The following is a 14883-nucleotide window of genomic DNA, read 5'->3' on the forward strand; positions in this document are numbered from 1 at the left end:
TTTTCTGAAGTAGTTTCTCAAAGATATCCCTCATATGCTGCAGCTAATAATTTGCTTTCAGCTCATAAGAAATGCAACTTACATGCCTCTCCCTGTGTCATATGCAATGCTTGTCGGCATGCAAGAAATGCAGGCAGAGCTGTCACAAGAAGATTTGGGACAGCATCCTACTGTGGTGTTTCTTTCTGTCTTTTACACTCTTATTAGTTGCCACCAGGGACCTGCAGGCCCTGTGTCTGGGCAACATCAGCTACTGGCATGCCCTTACACCCTTCATGAAACCACTGCATGGCTGATGCCCCCCTTGGCCTGGCTGTGGCCATAGTTCTGTATGTCAGTATGTTTCTGTCCCTCCTCACCACAAGTCCCTCTCTTCAGTATGGATCAGACCTAGATAGAGCTAACACTATCATGTTAGTAATAAGATGAGGCTCTCAGATCCCCATGTTAAACCTGGACACAATGAGACCTGTAGTAAACCAGGGTTGAGATGCATCTAACTAAAACTTTCTATGCCTTCAATATAAACATGCAAAACTGCGTGGGTCATTTAGACAATCTTTGCACTGTAGTAGAGAAGCACTTCTGGAATACAACTCATCTGAATTAATTTATATATCTGCCTTAGAATGGCATGACTCATGTGTTGCATAGGATTTTTTCCTCACCATTAAATCCATCAATGAATCCCATTCTAGATGTCAAACAAGTAGAGTGTATTTCCTTGCAAATACCTACTTGGATACATTTATATCAGCTTGGAACTGATTTATTACAGTTTCAATTGCATAGTTGGAGTTGATTTTCAAATATAGCAAAACTTCAGTATTAGGTCTCCCGCCTTTACTTTCATGCATACTAAAAAAATTTTATGGGGTTTTCTTAATTGAAATTGTGCAGGCTGGTGAAAAAGTAAGCTACAACATTCTGAGCACTGGAAAAAGTGCTCCTCTTTGTCCTTGGATCACTTTGTGCAGCATAATGAGGTCTTTTTGAATATTATCTCACTGAAAAGTAGTAGGGACTGACAGAGCTGGAATACCAGGGGCACACCTCAGACAGATGTGGACTGTGAACTTCAACGCTTTCTTTGGTATCTGCATTACTGCAGCTAAAGTGGGGGCTGCCTTGTCTTTCACTTCCTCTGCATTTTGCACATGAGGCCAGCCACCTGGAAAGGAACATGGCTTTCAACACCAGCATCATGGCAAGGAAGAAGGAAACAGAGGCATACATTCAACATCACTGTGCAGTCTACTACCAATGCACCATGGCCCTGATCCTGAGAGATGACAGATGGCTTTTAGGGATAGTCCTGCACCACAGAAGGAACTGCCTGCTTTGCCACTCGCTATGGAAGAACAGGCTAAGTAGCATGGGTATCATAGAGAGTTTGACAGTGGTACAGGGTTGTCTAATGTCTCTGCCTAGACACCATCCTTTCAACTTTCACATCATTTACAATTAACAATGTAACAAAGCAAAATACAACAGTCTACATAGTACCACATTTGCAATTCTTACTTAGGACAAGGCAGAGAAGAATAAAGAAAAAGTTGCAACAGTGTTCTTCTTAAAAAATAAAAATTTTGTGGATGTGATCTGGCTTTTACTATGTTGAGCATACCAGATAGCCTCATACCAGAGGCTATCTCTGTTAAACAGTCTTGATCTTTGCTTTGTATTCATGCTGAATGAAATGTGTGCAAATGCATGACAGAGTCAAAGGATGCCTGAAAAGGATTAAAGTTTGAATCACAGAACCACAGAATAATTGAGGTTGGAAAGGACCTCTACAGCTCACCTAGTCCTACACCCTGCTCAGAGAAGGTCCATCGCCAACACCATATCAGGTCACTTGATCAGGTTTGCCTTTGATTTCACAGCACTTTTCTGGGACTAAGGCTTTGGCAGCAATGACACTTTTGTCAGCTGAAGCCATTCCTACTCCATCTCCAGTCCTGGTTCTCACAAATATTTGTGTAGTCTCCTAAGGAAGTGATTCAGTTGAAATATAATCTGTACCGCCAATATCATAATAACTTTTTTATCCAGAACAGTTCCCAGTCCAATTTATTTTGCTACTCACAACTGTGCTAGCATAGTGAAGGAAGAGCCAGACAAGGACAAGCAGCCAAGAGGAGGAAAGGAAAGGAGGAGGAAAGAGCAAGGAAAATGCCTACCAGAGCCAGAGCTGCAGATTAATGAATTCTATGCCAAGCCCAACCTCAGAGAAGCAAGATCCAATTCCTGTTCAAGTCCCCACAATTTCCTCTTCTGGGGTGGGGTATGATAGGTTTTCCTTATTGAATATTTTCACACCTACTGAACTCATTGGGAAAACTTTATCAAATGTATAGGAACCAACTAAATCTGTACATCTGTCAGAAAGAAGCAGCAAGCAGAAAGTTGACCTGAAGTATAAAAGAAATGAAACTTGCCAATTCAAATAGCCCAGACTGGTTGAGCTACAGAACCTGGGGTGCCTCCACCCAACATCTTGTGGAAAGGCACTTGCTTCAGAATTAGATCAAGCCTGAGCAAAGCTGGAATGAACTAATCTACCTTTGTTCCAGCTTTCCCATCTTCACAGTGTTTCCATATTTGTCCAAAAGATTCAAAATGTTATTCAAAATAACTGACAAGAAGAGCAACCACTGATCAAAAACAACCTGAGTAAATTCCAGAGTAGTAGTAGATTGCTACTGATGTGCTGAAAATTAAGGCAACTGATCCTCATCAGTGCTACTGCCAATATGCAAAAAAAAAAAAAAAAAAAAAAAAAACCAAAACCAAAACCAAAACCAAAACCAAAAAAAAAAACCAAACCAGAAAAAAAACCAACAACAAAAGATCTGATTCATTCTATCTAGCAGTAGGTATTTAATGCAGACATCTGAGCTGGAAGCCAGATCATACTAGTCTTTCTGTATAATCCATGAAGAGTAACAAGCACCCCCTGAAAGTAAATCACAACAACATCTAATTTAGCATTTCTGTATAAGCTCAGTGGAGGTCAAAACAGCCTTACAAGCAATACTCAAACACTTATGCTAATCACCAACCAGTGAGAGGCTAGATGCCCTGTCCTGTCACTTTTTAGTCCAATTTCAGTCTCTCATTTCTACTGGGCAGAGTTCAAAATGCCATCTGAAAGCCAAATACAGATTAAACTAAAACGTCAGAGGCCAGAGACTATGCTTACTAAAATCAATTCAATACTGAAGCTTGAATTTATTTTTAAAACTACATAATAGCACTGATTTGTCCAGATTTAACAAATATAATCACAATACAATACTTCCCTATATATTCAGCAGAATCCAAAGTCCCCTACAAGTCCTAAATATCGCAATTACCCTGACTTTAACAATTGATGTTTCCTTATAAAGATTTCCGGTCCTACCAAATGTGGAAGTAACAACAAGCTCCTGGCTCCTAATCCTAAATCATTTCACCACATGTACCACAGAACAGAAGGTAGTACTGAAAAGCTGCCTTAACAGCAAGGAGTGGCTTCAACTAAAACCCCATACCAAACTTCTACCCTCTGCCTACACTCTATCACCCATTACAGGTTCAAAATGACAGGTGACTTGGAGAGCCACAGCCCACAGATCAAAGATATCCAAGTACACAATAGAGACAATGCATATGTTGTATACACCCTGGCATAAATCAAACTCTGTACTGACGGTATTCCTCACAGTTAATATCAAGAGCACAGCTGCATTCATTTTTAAATAGAATACAGTATTTAAAATTAACATGTTCCCTTCCTAAAGTATTAAGCATAACTTAATTTTCTAGGATTGAGTCTAAGGACAAGACCTGTACAACTAAGAAAAGGGAAAATGTCCTAATTCCACTTCCTGATAAATCCCATCCCACAAATTACTGCTTTATTCAGAAAGCCAAATTCACCCTGCTAATTATAAATTATTCTCTCCCAGTTAGGCAATGGAAATAATAACAAATGACTTAAGTAACTAATCACAGCTAAATAGCACAGCTTGTATTGTGGATACCAAGTATTCCATACCACAAAAATACTCACAGAACATGAACATGGAAAGTGCAGTCTGTCTGCACAAACTCCACAAGCAGTAGTGGTTAGGTTCAATCACCAAAATGTAGACAATTTATCAAAAAATATTTGGGACTAATCTGAAAGGCAGTTAACATGTCATCACTCAGAAGCTTTCAGTTCCAATGTGTTACTTCATTTTAAAGATGTTATATGCTACTAAAGGATTTTACAAGTGGGTAGTTAAAGAGAGCTCAGCAAGACCTGCAAGTAGAATATTTCTGTTTGATTACTCTAAATGCATGCAAAGTAAAAAAACAGAGTGAAAGTTGATTATACTAGTTTTAAACATGTCCCTGAGTGTCATGTACAGTCTGCACAGTGACTTTTAAGTGCTACATGATTATTATGTAGAAACAAGCTAATCTTTGGTGCATTTTAGTTTGGAGTTTTCAAACAGCATAATATATTTTCATGCTACCAGCCCTGAATACAAAGAAAAATTTAATAAAAACTCCAATTAGGACCACTCCTTGATATGAATATGCTCAACGTGGCTTTGCACTTTGAAATCCAAGTGTTAGCATATTTATCTTAGAAATTAGAAGATTCTGGTAGCTAACTAGGGAGACTACAGCAGGGCAGCCACAAATGGAAGGCACCTCTGATTTTACTCACTAGTTACCAGATTATTTGCAATAGATCATGGATAAATGGACAGGAGAAGGATACCAAACCTCTTCCTTTGCAGTGCTGTATTAAAAATATCCCTGTGTGCTTATAAGCAGGACTACAAATACCATATAAGAGCAGGAATTAAGAGGGAGGACAAAAGATTAGTTGCCCCTTCTGCTAAGGAGAAACAGCCAGCAGTTCAGACACTCACCTCTAGTTTGGGACACTTGACTCCAATTTCTTGCCATGTCGGGAGACCTACTGATTGTCTCTGTGCCTTCTCCTGTGAAATGCAATAGCAGAATATCACTACTTCACGAGCATGGCATAAGGAAGCCTGGAGAGGGGGAGAGAGAGTGATAGATATGTTGAGATGCTATGAGTATAGCTGCACATTAGCAGAGAAAATTTAACAGCCAGTTGCCTTAAGATGCAATAGTACTGCTCCACTGCTTTCCTTCTCCCTCCTCTTTGTCTGTATCCCCATTCCCAAACACACAGCCTCAGCTCCTCTCTTGTGTAACTTTAGGTGCTCTATCTGTACAATAAAGCCAATTCAACTTACTAAGCAGTAAATAAACTATGCTTTGTTTTTGTTTGGGGATTATTTTAGTGCTGCCAAGTTGAATAGAATCACTGTAGAGTTAGATGAGTCCTAGAGACAGTGGAGAAGACAGCCAGAACTACACAGCCTGAACAGGAAGGAACAGAGTAGGGGAGTGCAGTAGGATCTCCCCTCTTTAGCATCAGTAATTCACTGGACTGGGAGCTATAGCATGTAACTGACTGATGGACACCTTAGGTAGCAGTGCACAGGTACAGAGAAAAGGAGCAGGAGTGGTGATCAAGGCCTGATCCAGCACAGCCACCAGAGCTCCAAGAGACTCCAACAGATTGACAAAGAGTTCACAAACATAATAGAGCTGGAGCTTGATATCGTTCTTTTTTTAAAAGGACTGAAACTGTAGCAGCTCAAAAATATAGGCAATTTACTGCCAGATAAAAATACCCTCTTTCCCTTACCACAGAAGTTATTAAGCCTTGGTTTCAATTGACTGCACAGAGTTACCCAACTAGATTTGACACTGTCAGTTTGCTTGCAAATAATGCCATTTTCCTAACCTATTTTGCTTTCAAAACATGCTTCAAGGACAGCTTTTATATTGAATAAGGGGGTACAAGGAGCCCATCTTCAGGAAGACAAAGCTTTGCATCTGTGCAGTAGAACATAGTAAAGACATTATCTGTTGGCTGTATGGCCTTGATGATGGCCTTGAACCCAGTAGGGCCCAACAGAATATCCAGGGGCACATTAAGAATTGTAGTTAGCTGTGGAACAGTGTTCCAGTAAAATATAACCACTGTTTTATAACAAATGCATAGCAATTGCATGACCTGGTGTGCTCATCCCCCTTCCAGAATGGCAGAGTAATAACACATACTGCTGTTCCATCCTGAGAGACCTCAAGCCTTGAGCTACAAGTTCATCAAAGGGGTTTTACAAGGCTCCAAAACTTCGCCCACTGATTTTATTAAAAAGGCCTTCAGTTCTTTCATACCTTGTGTAGTGGGTTGACCTTGGCTGGTCAAACCCGATACATTCCACTCCTTGCCTCTGTGAATCACATATTTAAGAGAAGACACAACACATGTTTCTCAGGAGGTCAGATAACACACGTTTACTGGTAAACTTTAAAAAATAAGGGAACCTGGGAAAAGTTTAAAGGGCAATATTCAACTAAATATTCCACAAAGCATTGACTTAGCACATGCTAGCACATACAACTTAGCAAAATCCAACCCATCCACCTTTAAGTTACCCAAATATCAAGAAAGGAGATTAGGAAAAGAAGAAAAAATAAAGAAAGAGTGAGAAAAAGAGAGAATTATAACTACCACCCATAGATCCAGCATAGATCCAGCTACCAGGAATTCATGAGATGGCAGGGCCACAACCACACAATGGCCACATGGTGTTGGTTTTATCTGGTCTGGTCCCCTGTAGCCACCACCCACCAGGCAGGACTTCTGACCCACTGGCCACTCTGGGCTCTGGGATGGGGTGTGGGGCAGTGCTCACAGTGTGCCAGTGATGGACAGCTGCTCCAGGGCTGCCCAAGGAGGCTCCAAGGGGCTGAGTTGGGGCAGGACACCACTTCACCTTCATAAAATTTGACCTGTCCCTTCCCCCCCACATACACACTTGAATTGGTCCAAGCCAGTAATTAATATAATAATACAGAATCTCACACATTCTACCACAGTGAAACCTAAGGCTGCCTCCCTTTGATGCACAGAGGCTTTCTAAACTTGAAGCATATCATCTACCTTGCTGGGGGACTCAGGAGTATTTTCCTGATTACCACTGAGTCCGTCCATAAGAGGGCAGTGACATACATCTACAACAAATCCATCGTCCCCCTGAGCCTTGGGATGGGACCTGGGTAAATATAATTAAGAGCATGCTCAGAAACATGCAGAAAACAGCAAGAACCAGCATGAGGCTGTTGGCACCACCCCTGCCCACCTTCCACTTGCCAGCCTGTGTGACTAAGCCTTCATTTAAAGCAGGATCCCTTGGGAACCACTGCCAGCACACATTTGAAGAACAACCTGTGCTCATGACTCTGGCTCTGTGGCCAGGTGTCCTAATTCCCTTGCTACAGGCCCCTATGGGCTGACACAAATTACATTATTAATGCCTGGCTGTAGCTGTTGGAAGCTTTAAACCTGTATACTTTACCTTTCATGGTATCTTTCCTGCAGTATTTATCCACAGCTGTGGTGGTGAATTACACTGCAGGAAGGTGGCAATCAGATCATAAAATCTGTACATATTCCTACCTAGGGTGATTAACAGAGGAAGAGAATTAAAATTGGTCAAATCTGCTATCTACATTTTTCCAGATGCTCAGAAAGAATGGTGACTACCTTTTGTTTTCTCATTTTCAAAAGATAAATTGGAATATCATCTGTCAAGCTTCAAGAGTAGATCAACCAGCCTTTTGTTCTCAGGAGAATTCCGAAATTCAAAGAGCAGAGAGCACACCAAGCAGAATGTGCTGCAAAGCTCCCAGCATACTAGAACTGCAATAAATAAATGATCATAACAACAAAGCTGTCTTGCATGTAAATAACAGCTCACCTTCATGTTTAAATTTAGTAAGCAATATTTCCCACTGTACATCAGTTTTGATTCACCTATGATAAGGCCAAATAATGAAGTGTTGTTCTGATGATCTTAATGGAGCAAGGAATGGGATGTGAAAACTAGGTAAGGGCAATTTAGGAAACCGAAAGAAATAAAAATATACTCCTGGGAAATTAAAACAACAGAAAGTAAATGTCTTCAAGACAGTTCATAAAATACTTGAGGCAGTTTATTAGTTATTTAAAAATTTATATAGAAAGGATAACTGGTATCACCCAATTTTAGGCACTTCCCAAGCAAGCAATTCTCATGATATCCAGCAGAGGAGGAGAGGTTCCTTTGCTGGCTGATCAGGACTCCCTTAACTCAGGTGTTTTCAGTTGCCTTGTCCACAGGTCTCACTCTCTGCTACCTACAGAGGAAGCCTAGGTAGCCTGGCTGGCTGATGTGGTGGCTGAGGCCACAGGATTCAACAGCTGGGTGACCTAAGACATCATGAATGCCTGCGCTAAGTATCTAATGCTGGCAAAACGTCTTCTCTCCCTTGTCTGATACTACATTAATCTGACAGTCTTTACATTATTCATACATTATTTCTCAAATAAAAGGTCTTGAAATTAATTGAGTTGATTTTGTTTGTGTTTTTGTTTGTTTGTTTTTTGAAGATCAATATAACCAAAACATACCCAGTGCAGAAAACAGTCTAGTTATATGAAAGGCAGGATGAAATAAATCTGTAAAAGGCAGTTACATTTTCCTCTGACATAGTAGCCTACAGGATCTTAGGCTTTCACTGCCTCCCATCAGCCAGCTAAGAAACTTCAGACACTTTGCAGAGAAAAAAAGACAAAATGTGAAATCTTTTCTCTTTTATTTTTATTATCTAGATAATTTCTAGATGTGTTTAACTCATTATTTTTCAGAAACTTTTCATTTGGTTATAGAACTTCTTACAGAAATTCCATCTTCTGCCCCTTTCCAAAGCTTTGGTTTGGTTGTTTTATCTAGGACAAGCTAGTTTTATTCTATTGAAGCTGGCTGGTCTGGAGTGTCCTAAGTTGCCGGCTCCACTGGGGCTGAAGTCAACACTCTAACACATCTCCCAGACCATCACAAATGTCACTATCTAAAACCTCAGAGCACATTCCTCTAATCTTTGGAAATAAATGGAACCAACTGCAAAGAATAATGTTCACTTTTGTAGCTCAAACTGTCACACACAGTTAGAGAAAAAAAGTGCTGCCGCCAAATGCCTCCAAATAAATGCAGCCAAAAGGGAAAGAGAAGAAAACTGGAGAGGTCAAAAGGGCCACAGTGGACAGCACATTGCACAGGAGCAGTAACAGTACAATATCCCTCCCTTCCCTCCTGCTTTACAGCTGGGTTAGGTTACTCTTTTAACCTATTCAGACTTACTTTCTAGAGTTCTGTACTCCTGCTCACTGGTGGGAATACCAAAATCCAGCAAAACAAAAACAGATGCTCAGGTAATGGCCTAAGCAGGTAGACATGAAGAGGCACTAGGGTTTCTATGCTCTTTAGAGCAGGGACAGATGGCAACACAGGACTGATCACAAACGCAAGCCCTTATATTCCTTTCTGAGCACTACTGAGTTTGGCTCATTGCTAGTTCATTCCTGCCCAAACCAGCTATGTTTTGTGGATGTCACCTTCTGCCAGATGTCACCTAAAGCTGGATAGCATTACTCCTGTACCTTTTACTCTTCATGTCCATTCTCTTACCATTCACACACTTTTCACTGATTATTCATAATAATGTGGTCTGACAAAAGCATTTATTTTTATTTGGGTTTTTTTCCAACTCTGTGCATTTGTATTCTGCTAATAATTGCTCCAAGGAATAGTATTCAGCAGAATGGATTTTATGTAGTGTAGCCAGCAGAAACTGCTGTGTAATGTTCTCTGTTAAAGAAAGAGTAGCTCCACTGCAGTTAAGACTGTTATGCCTGATCTCAGGTAACTAAAACAACGGTTTCCATCACCATTATCATTCATCTACTGTTATTGAAAAGAGTAATTTCTTTTTTAGTTTTTCAACCAATATCAGTTTGATTGTCTGTTATTGCATATAAATCCAGTCAATGTAAATGTGTCATGGTTTTAAGCTATTCTCTAGGACATTCTTCTTGCTCTTCCAAGACATCCTATTTTTTGTCTTTTCACACTGGACAATAAATGAGTTCCAATCTTAGGAGTACTTTTTCTTAATTCTGTACTTTCAATATTGTGTCTAGATAAAAAAAAAAAAAAATTGAAAAAAAAAAGGGCCCTGTAAGCCTGAAAACCCACTCTAGCACCAAACTGAAGCAGAAAGCTTTTTTAAATGCTTCTAAATGTTGTTTCAAGCCAGACACAAGATTGCTATGTTTTTCTTGGCATACCTTGTTCCCTTTGAAATACACAGATTATTCATGATATGTTCTTGTTTTCCTTCTCTTTTATTTCAACAAGATGTGTCCTTTGGGAATGCACCGTGAGTCCCTTCTCATAGGTTGGCTCTGTCATCTAACTGTGGCACGTCTCCACTACCAACTATGTATGCAATGTATATTTTTGTTAAGTGTTACTTAAGTGAGGTTCAGAGACTTTTACAGACCTATGCAAGTGTCACAGACTCTGACACCAGATGTGATTTATAGTGGTAACCCCAGGAAAAATTAAAAATCAAGTGTTTTATTGCAGGATAGCCAGGTAACCAAATCTTGGAGTTGTTCAAATAATGTGAAAACCTTCTTGAAACAACCTCACTGAATTCAATATTTAACCTCTCAATTACGAGTTGTTCAGAAATATTGCCAGACCCAACACTCTGATCAAACAGAATTCTGCAAAAAGCAATTTCACAAACTTGGCTGACAAAAGATAAAGGAACAGGGAGAGATGGATGGAAGTGCAAAAAAATGTTGATAAAAATGGGTGTATTTGATCAGAAAACAGTAAAAATGCGACTTTTAAAATGCAACTTAAAAACTCTGTCCCCTAAATTTCACAGTATCACTGTGAAATCACTTATTTCTAAGCCAGTATCAGGATTCTTCGAAGGGTCAAACCGCTAATCTTACAGTGATTGGGCTCTCTGTACTTAAGCGATATCACTTAAGGATGACGAGCAATCTATTGGTCAAATACAGCTGTAATGATTGCTTCAAGGCTGTCTAAAACTTAAATGTGTTCATGGATACTTGCCAGAAGGACAAAAAAAAGAGCTTTGTAGGTTGTTTGGAACAAATGGTTACAGAATCACAGAATATGCTGAGTTGGAAGGGACCCACAAGGATCATCAAGTCCAGCTCTTAGACCTGCACAGGACCATTCCCAAGAGTCATACCATGTGCCTAAGAGTATCATCCAAATGCTTCTTGAACTCTGGCAGTGCTGTGACCACTTCCCTGGGGAGCCTGTTCCAGTGCCCAACTACCCTCTTGGTGAGGAACCTTTTTCTAATATCCAACCTAAACCTCTCCTGATACAACTTTAGGCCATTCCCTCATGTTCTGTCACTGGTCATCACAGAGAAGAGATCAGTGTCTGTTCCTCCTCTTCCCCTCATGACATTAGTCCTCACAGATCCTTTCAGTTGCTGATACAGTTTAGGGGCTAAAAATTTTCTAATGTAAGAATAAAATTCAAAATAAAGTTAGTCTGCACTAGAAAATTAAAACCTTGTCAGGGACGCTCCAGAACATTCAGTGGATGTGACAATCACAAAATTCATCTAGCTTGCTGGCAGCTCATGTTCAGATCCATTACTGACACTCTTGTATTTTTCCACAGTATGTGAGGATCTCCTGAAAAAAAAAACAAAAACAGAAAGAAAGAAAAATTACCTAAGGAATTATTATGGTGTCCACTTGCACTTTCAAAAAATTCTGTTTCTCTTTCCTTCTCTCTTTGCTTGATCCAAATATAGTACAGAGCACTACAATGCAAAATTATGCTCTCAGTTTCACTTCAACACAGTTTTCTGGATATCACATAAATTATGTGAGTTTTCTTGCTTATCAGTCCCAATTTCAGACTGTCTTGGTATCTTAAAATATTTCTTAGAGAATTGTATCATCTGATTGCACTCCTCCCAAGCTTAGTCGTCATTTCCCTCTTTTCTCCCTTCTCAAAATAAACAAAAATTAAGAGTTAATGTTGCTATTCATGATGAGGACAGTGTCATATGATATGGCAGGTAAACAGAAAAACTGTCCTTGAGCAAGCCATACATACATTATGCTAAATTTGGCATAGAGAAAGCAAACCTTGCAAGTTCTTGGCAACCTAATTCCATCACTGCTTGCAGATGAAATGAGATGACTGGTGGTGGTAGGAGGGCAGAGGAGAAGCGTAGGTTTTAAATTACATACACTTGGTAATTCATTGCAGAAATTAAGCCTAATAGGTACAGTTGCTTCATGGACATGAAGACAGTTCACATGGCCAGCACTGCCCTGGACAGCAGGTGGAGTTTTGGATAAGCAGCAGCAAGCAAAAGGCAAAAGAACCAGAATTTGGAAAACCTGTTTTGGAATTTGATCCACGTTTTCCTGACAGCTCAGCTCCTAAGTGATACTCAGATTATTTCAGTTCAAAAGCAATATCCAGGTGGGGAAAAATCCCAAAGGTAAAAAACTACACAACAGTAATGCTTGGTCAAAAGGGCTTGAGTTATCCTAATAATCACCTGAGTGATACATGTCAGTCACTGCTTCAGCTTTAACATCCGAATTTGAAGACCCAGTGTTAGACACCAGCCTAAAAAAGCTGGAAAGAATGAAGGAAAGGAAGGGAGGAATATCTCACAGCAATACTGCTTCCAATGTGGGGTCCTCCTGCGAACACTCTAACCTGGGTCCCACCATCCCACTCACCCCTGGATGTTACAGAGAATCAGCAGTGCAAGTGTGCAAGTGCAAGATACAGCTGCTTTGAGAACCACTCCTGGATGGATGCAGGTCTAAGATCTGTATTTCATCTGCAGGGTTACTTTCAGTGCATCCTTATTTCTAAGGAATTCAGAAGTTTGGGACCCCCGACACTTGTGTGAAAGGTCACTACAGAGAGAGATAGAATGAGGAAGAACAAACAGTAGCTTCATTGTGCGGGTGCAATGTGATTATCCATCTCCAAAGAAAAGCTCTGCAGAAAACAGAGCTTTCTCAGGACAGTCTCAGACTTTTGGATGAGTTTCCACTGGAATTATCCCCAGTGCGAAGCTCACTATCTCCTACTCTGAATGTGAGTCACATAAATACATATAGAACCACGTACAGATAATGTAAAAACTATTTTAAAAGACATCAAAAATAAAGAGAGCACAAAAGTCATCTTTGGAAAGAATGGGAGAGAGAAAACCTTATGTAGTAGATGACAATTCCACAACTTAATGCACTTCTGGAAGACATTTAACTCTGTGACGTGCAGCATATAAGAACCAAACCAAAACTTACATAACATTGCATTACATTGACATAGTTTTCTAGGTAGAGGCACTGGCTGGAATTCATATAAACATATCCGTGGAAAAACAATATCTCATCCACATGTACAAGATCTACCAAATAAGAAGAAGTATCACAGCACTCGGCCATTATCATAGCATGTGCTTCATAAAGTGTAGCTATGAAAAACAATGCCCAGTGTCTCCTTATAGGAATAGCTAAGATGGGTTAGTGAGTTTTATTCTATTGTCTCCTGCCTTGCAAGGTAACAATCCTACTCCATGGATACTATACAACACACTTCTGTAGTGCACCACATAAGTCTAGATTTGGTAGCACTCCATATTTTCATTTTGATGCAACACTGGTACATATTTCACATTGTCCTAATTCTTACTTTGCTCCATCTAAAGCTATTTCGGAAGCATTTAAATCTCGACCTCCCCAACAGAAACTCCAATTAACATTTCAGCTATGAAGACTATTTTTAAAAGAGTCATGGTGCAGTTCTCATCCTGCTAAGCAAAAATTCAAAACATTAAAACTGCATGTTAAACATTACAAAACAGCAACCACCAGCAGCCTCATCTGTAAGATATTTAAGTATTTTTTTTCTTGATAAGTAAGAACTGAGCATTCATTAAAAACCTGGGCATGAAAATTTTCATCAAACTTGTATATTTGCACAGCACCTTGCAAAAGACAAAAATAAAGCCAGCCTTTGCTGAGAATTTAGAAGTATGGCTTCCACTATATTTCAGAGTCTGTATCCTTTCTAAAAGGAGTTCTGCATCAGATCCTAGTCAGTTCAACAAAAACCCTGTGAGCAAGAGTTGAGCACAGTATTCTTTTCTTTTTCCTCGTGTGGTGCAACAAAAGACATGAAATTATTTCAGACACCTTGATCCAAGCAGATAAAAGGAAGTAGCTGAAGGAGTTCCTGCTATTACAATAGACTCAATGTAAAATAATTTTTATTTCCCCAGCCCTTAATTGCTCCTATTCAGTCCAGATATATTATGCTTCTTCTGACCCTTGTGCCACCGCAGCAATCTGTTCAGAGAATTCTTTCAAGCTGTGTCTATACTGTGGGAACCAGTAGTATTTTGCAAACCTCAGGTGTATGCATACCTGCCATGTCTTGTCTTGACCTGGGGGATATCAAGACTCAGGGCCACTTTTTGGCATCCAGCTTACAAAGAAAGAAAAGGGTACAAATTGCTTTCTCTTCAATTTTTCCTCCTTCTGTAAGAAGAAAATGTAGGCAGGCAAAGTGGGAGAGCATCACAATGTGGTCCAGTAGGTGTTCCCATTTAAACCTTGTACGAAACTGTACAAAGAATTAAATACTAAGATTAATCCTAAATAATGGTGCTTATCCATGATTTTGCACATCTTTAAAGGAATAATCACTCTACAAATTTACAGGCAGCAACATAACTAAATTTCTGTCCACATATCGTTTTTACAAGGGTATGTAGTGATAGGACAAGGGACAATAGCTTTAAACTAAAAGAGGGTAGATTTAGATTGTATACTAAGAAGAAATTCTTTACTGTGAGGGTGGTGAGACATTGGAA

The 14883-nt window shown here is 39.7% G+C and overlaps 1 protein-coding gene across 3 annotated transcripts in view; it reads right to left on the reverse strand.

Moving 5' to 3' along the window:
* The window catches only part of EEA1 (early endosome antigen 1), a 173210-nt gene that overhangs the window by 95963 nt on the left and 62364 nt on the right, over positions 1-14883 (reverse strand). For 2 of the 3 annotated variants that reach the window (XM_051784828.1, XM_051784829.1), the window contains 2 exons: positions 11537-11662; positions 4914-5039 (listed from right to left, as the gene is read on the reverse strand). In XM_051784828.1, the coding sequence (XP_051640788.1) occupies positions 4914-5039; positions 11537-11560 (150 nt within the window). In that variant the 5' untranslated portion in view covers positions 11561-11662. The remainder of the gene's footprint in view (positions 1-4913; positions 5040-11536; positions 11663-14883) is intronic. The other variant, XM_051784830.1, reaches the window with a different exon arrangement.

Source organism: Manacus candei, unplaced genomic scaffold (genome assembly GCF_025592945.1).
Source record: "Manacus candei isolate 608988 ecotype Guabito, Panama unplaced genomic scaffold, ASM2559294v1 h1tg000018l, whole genome shotgun sequence".
NCBI lineage: Eukaryota > Metazoa > Chordata > Aves > Passeriformes > Pipridae > Manacus > Manacus candei.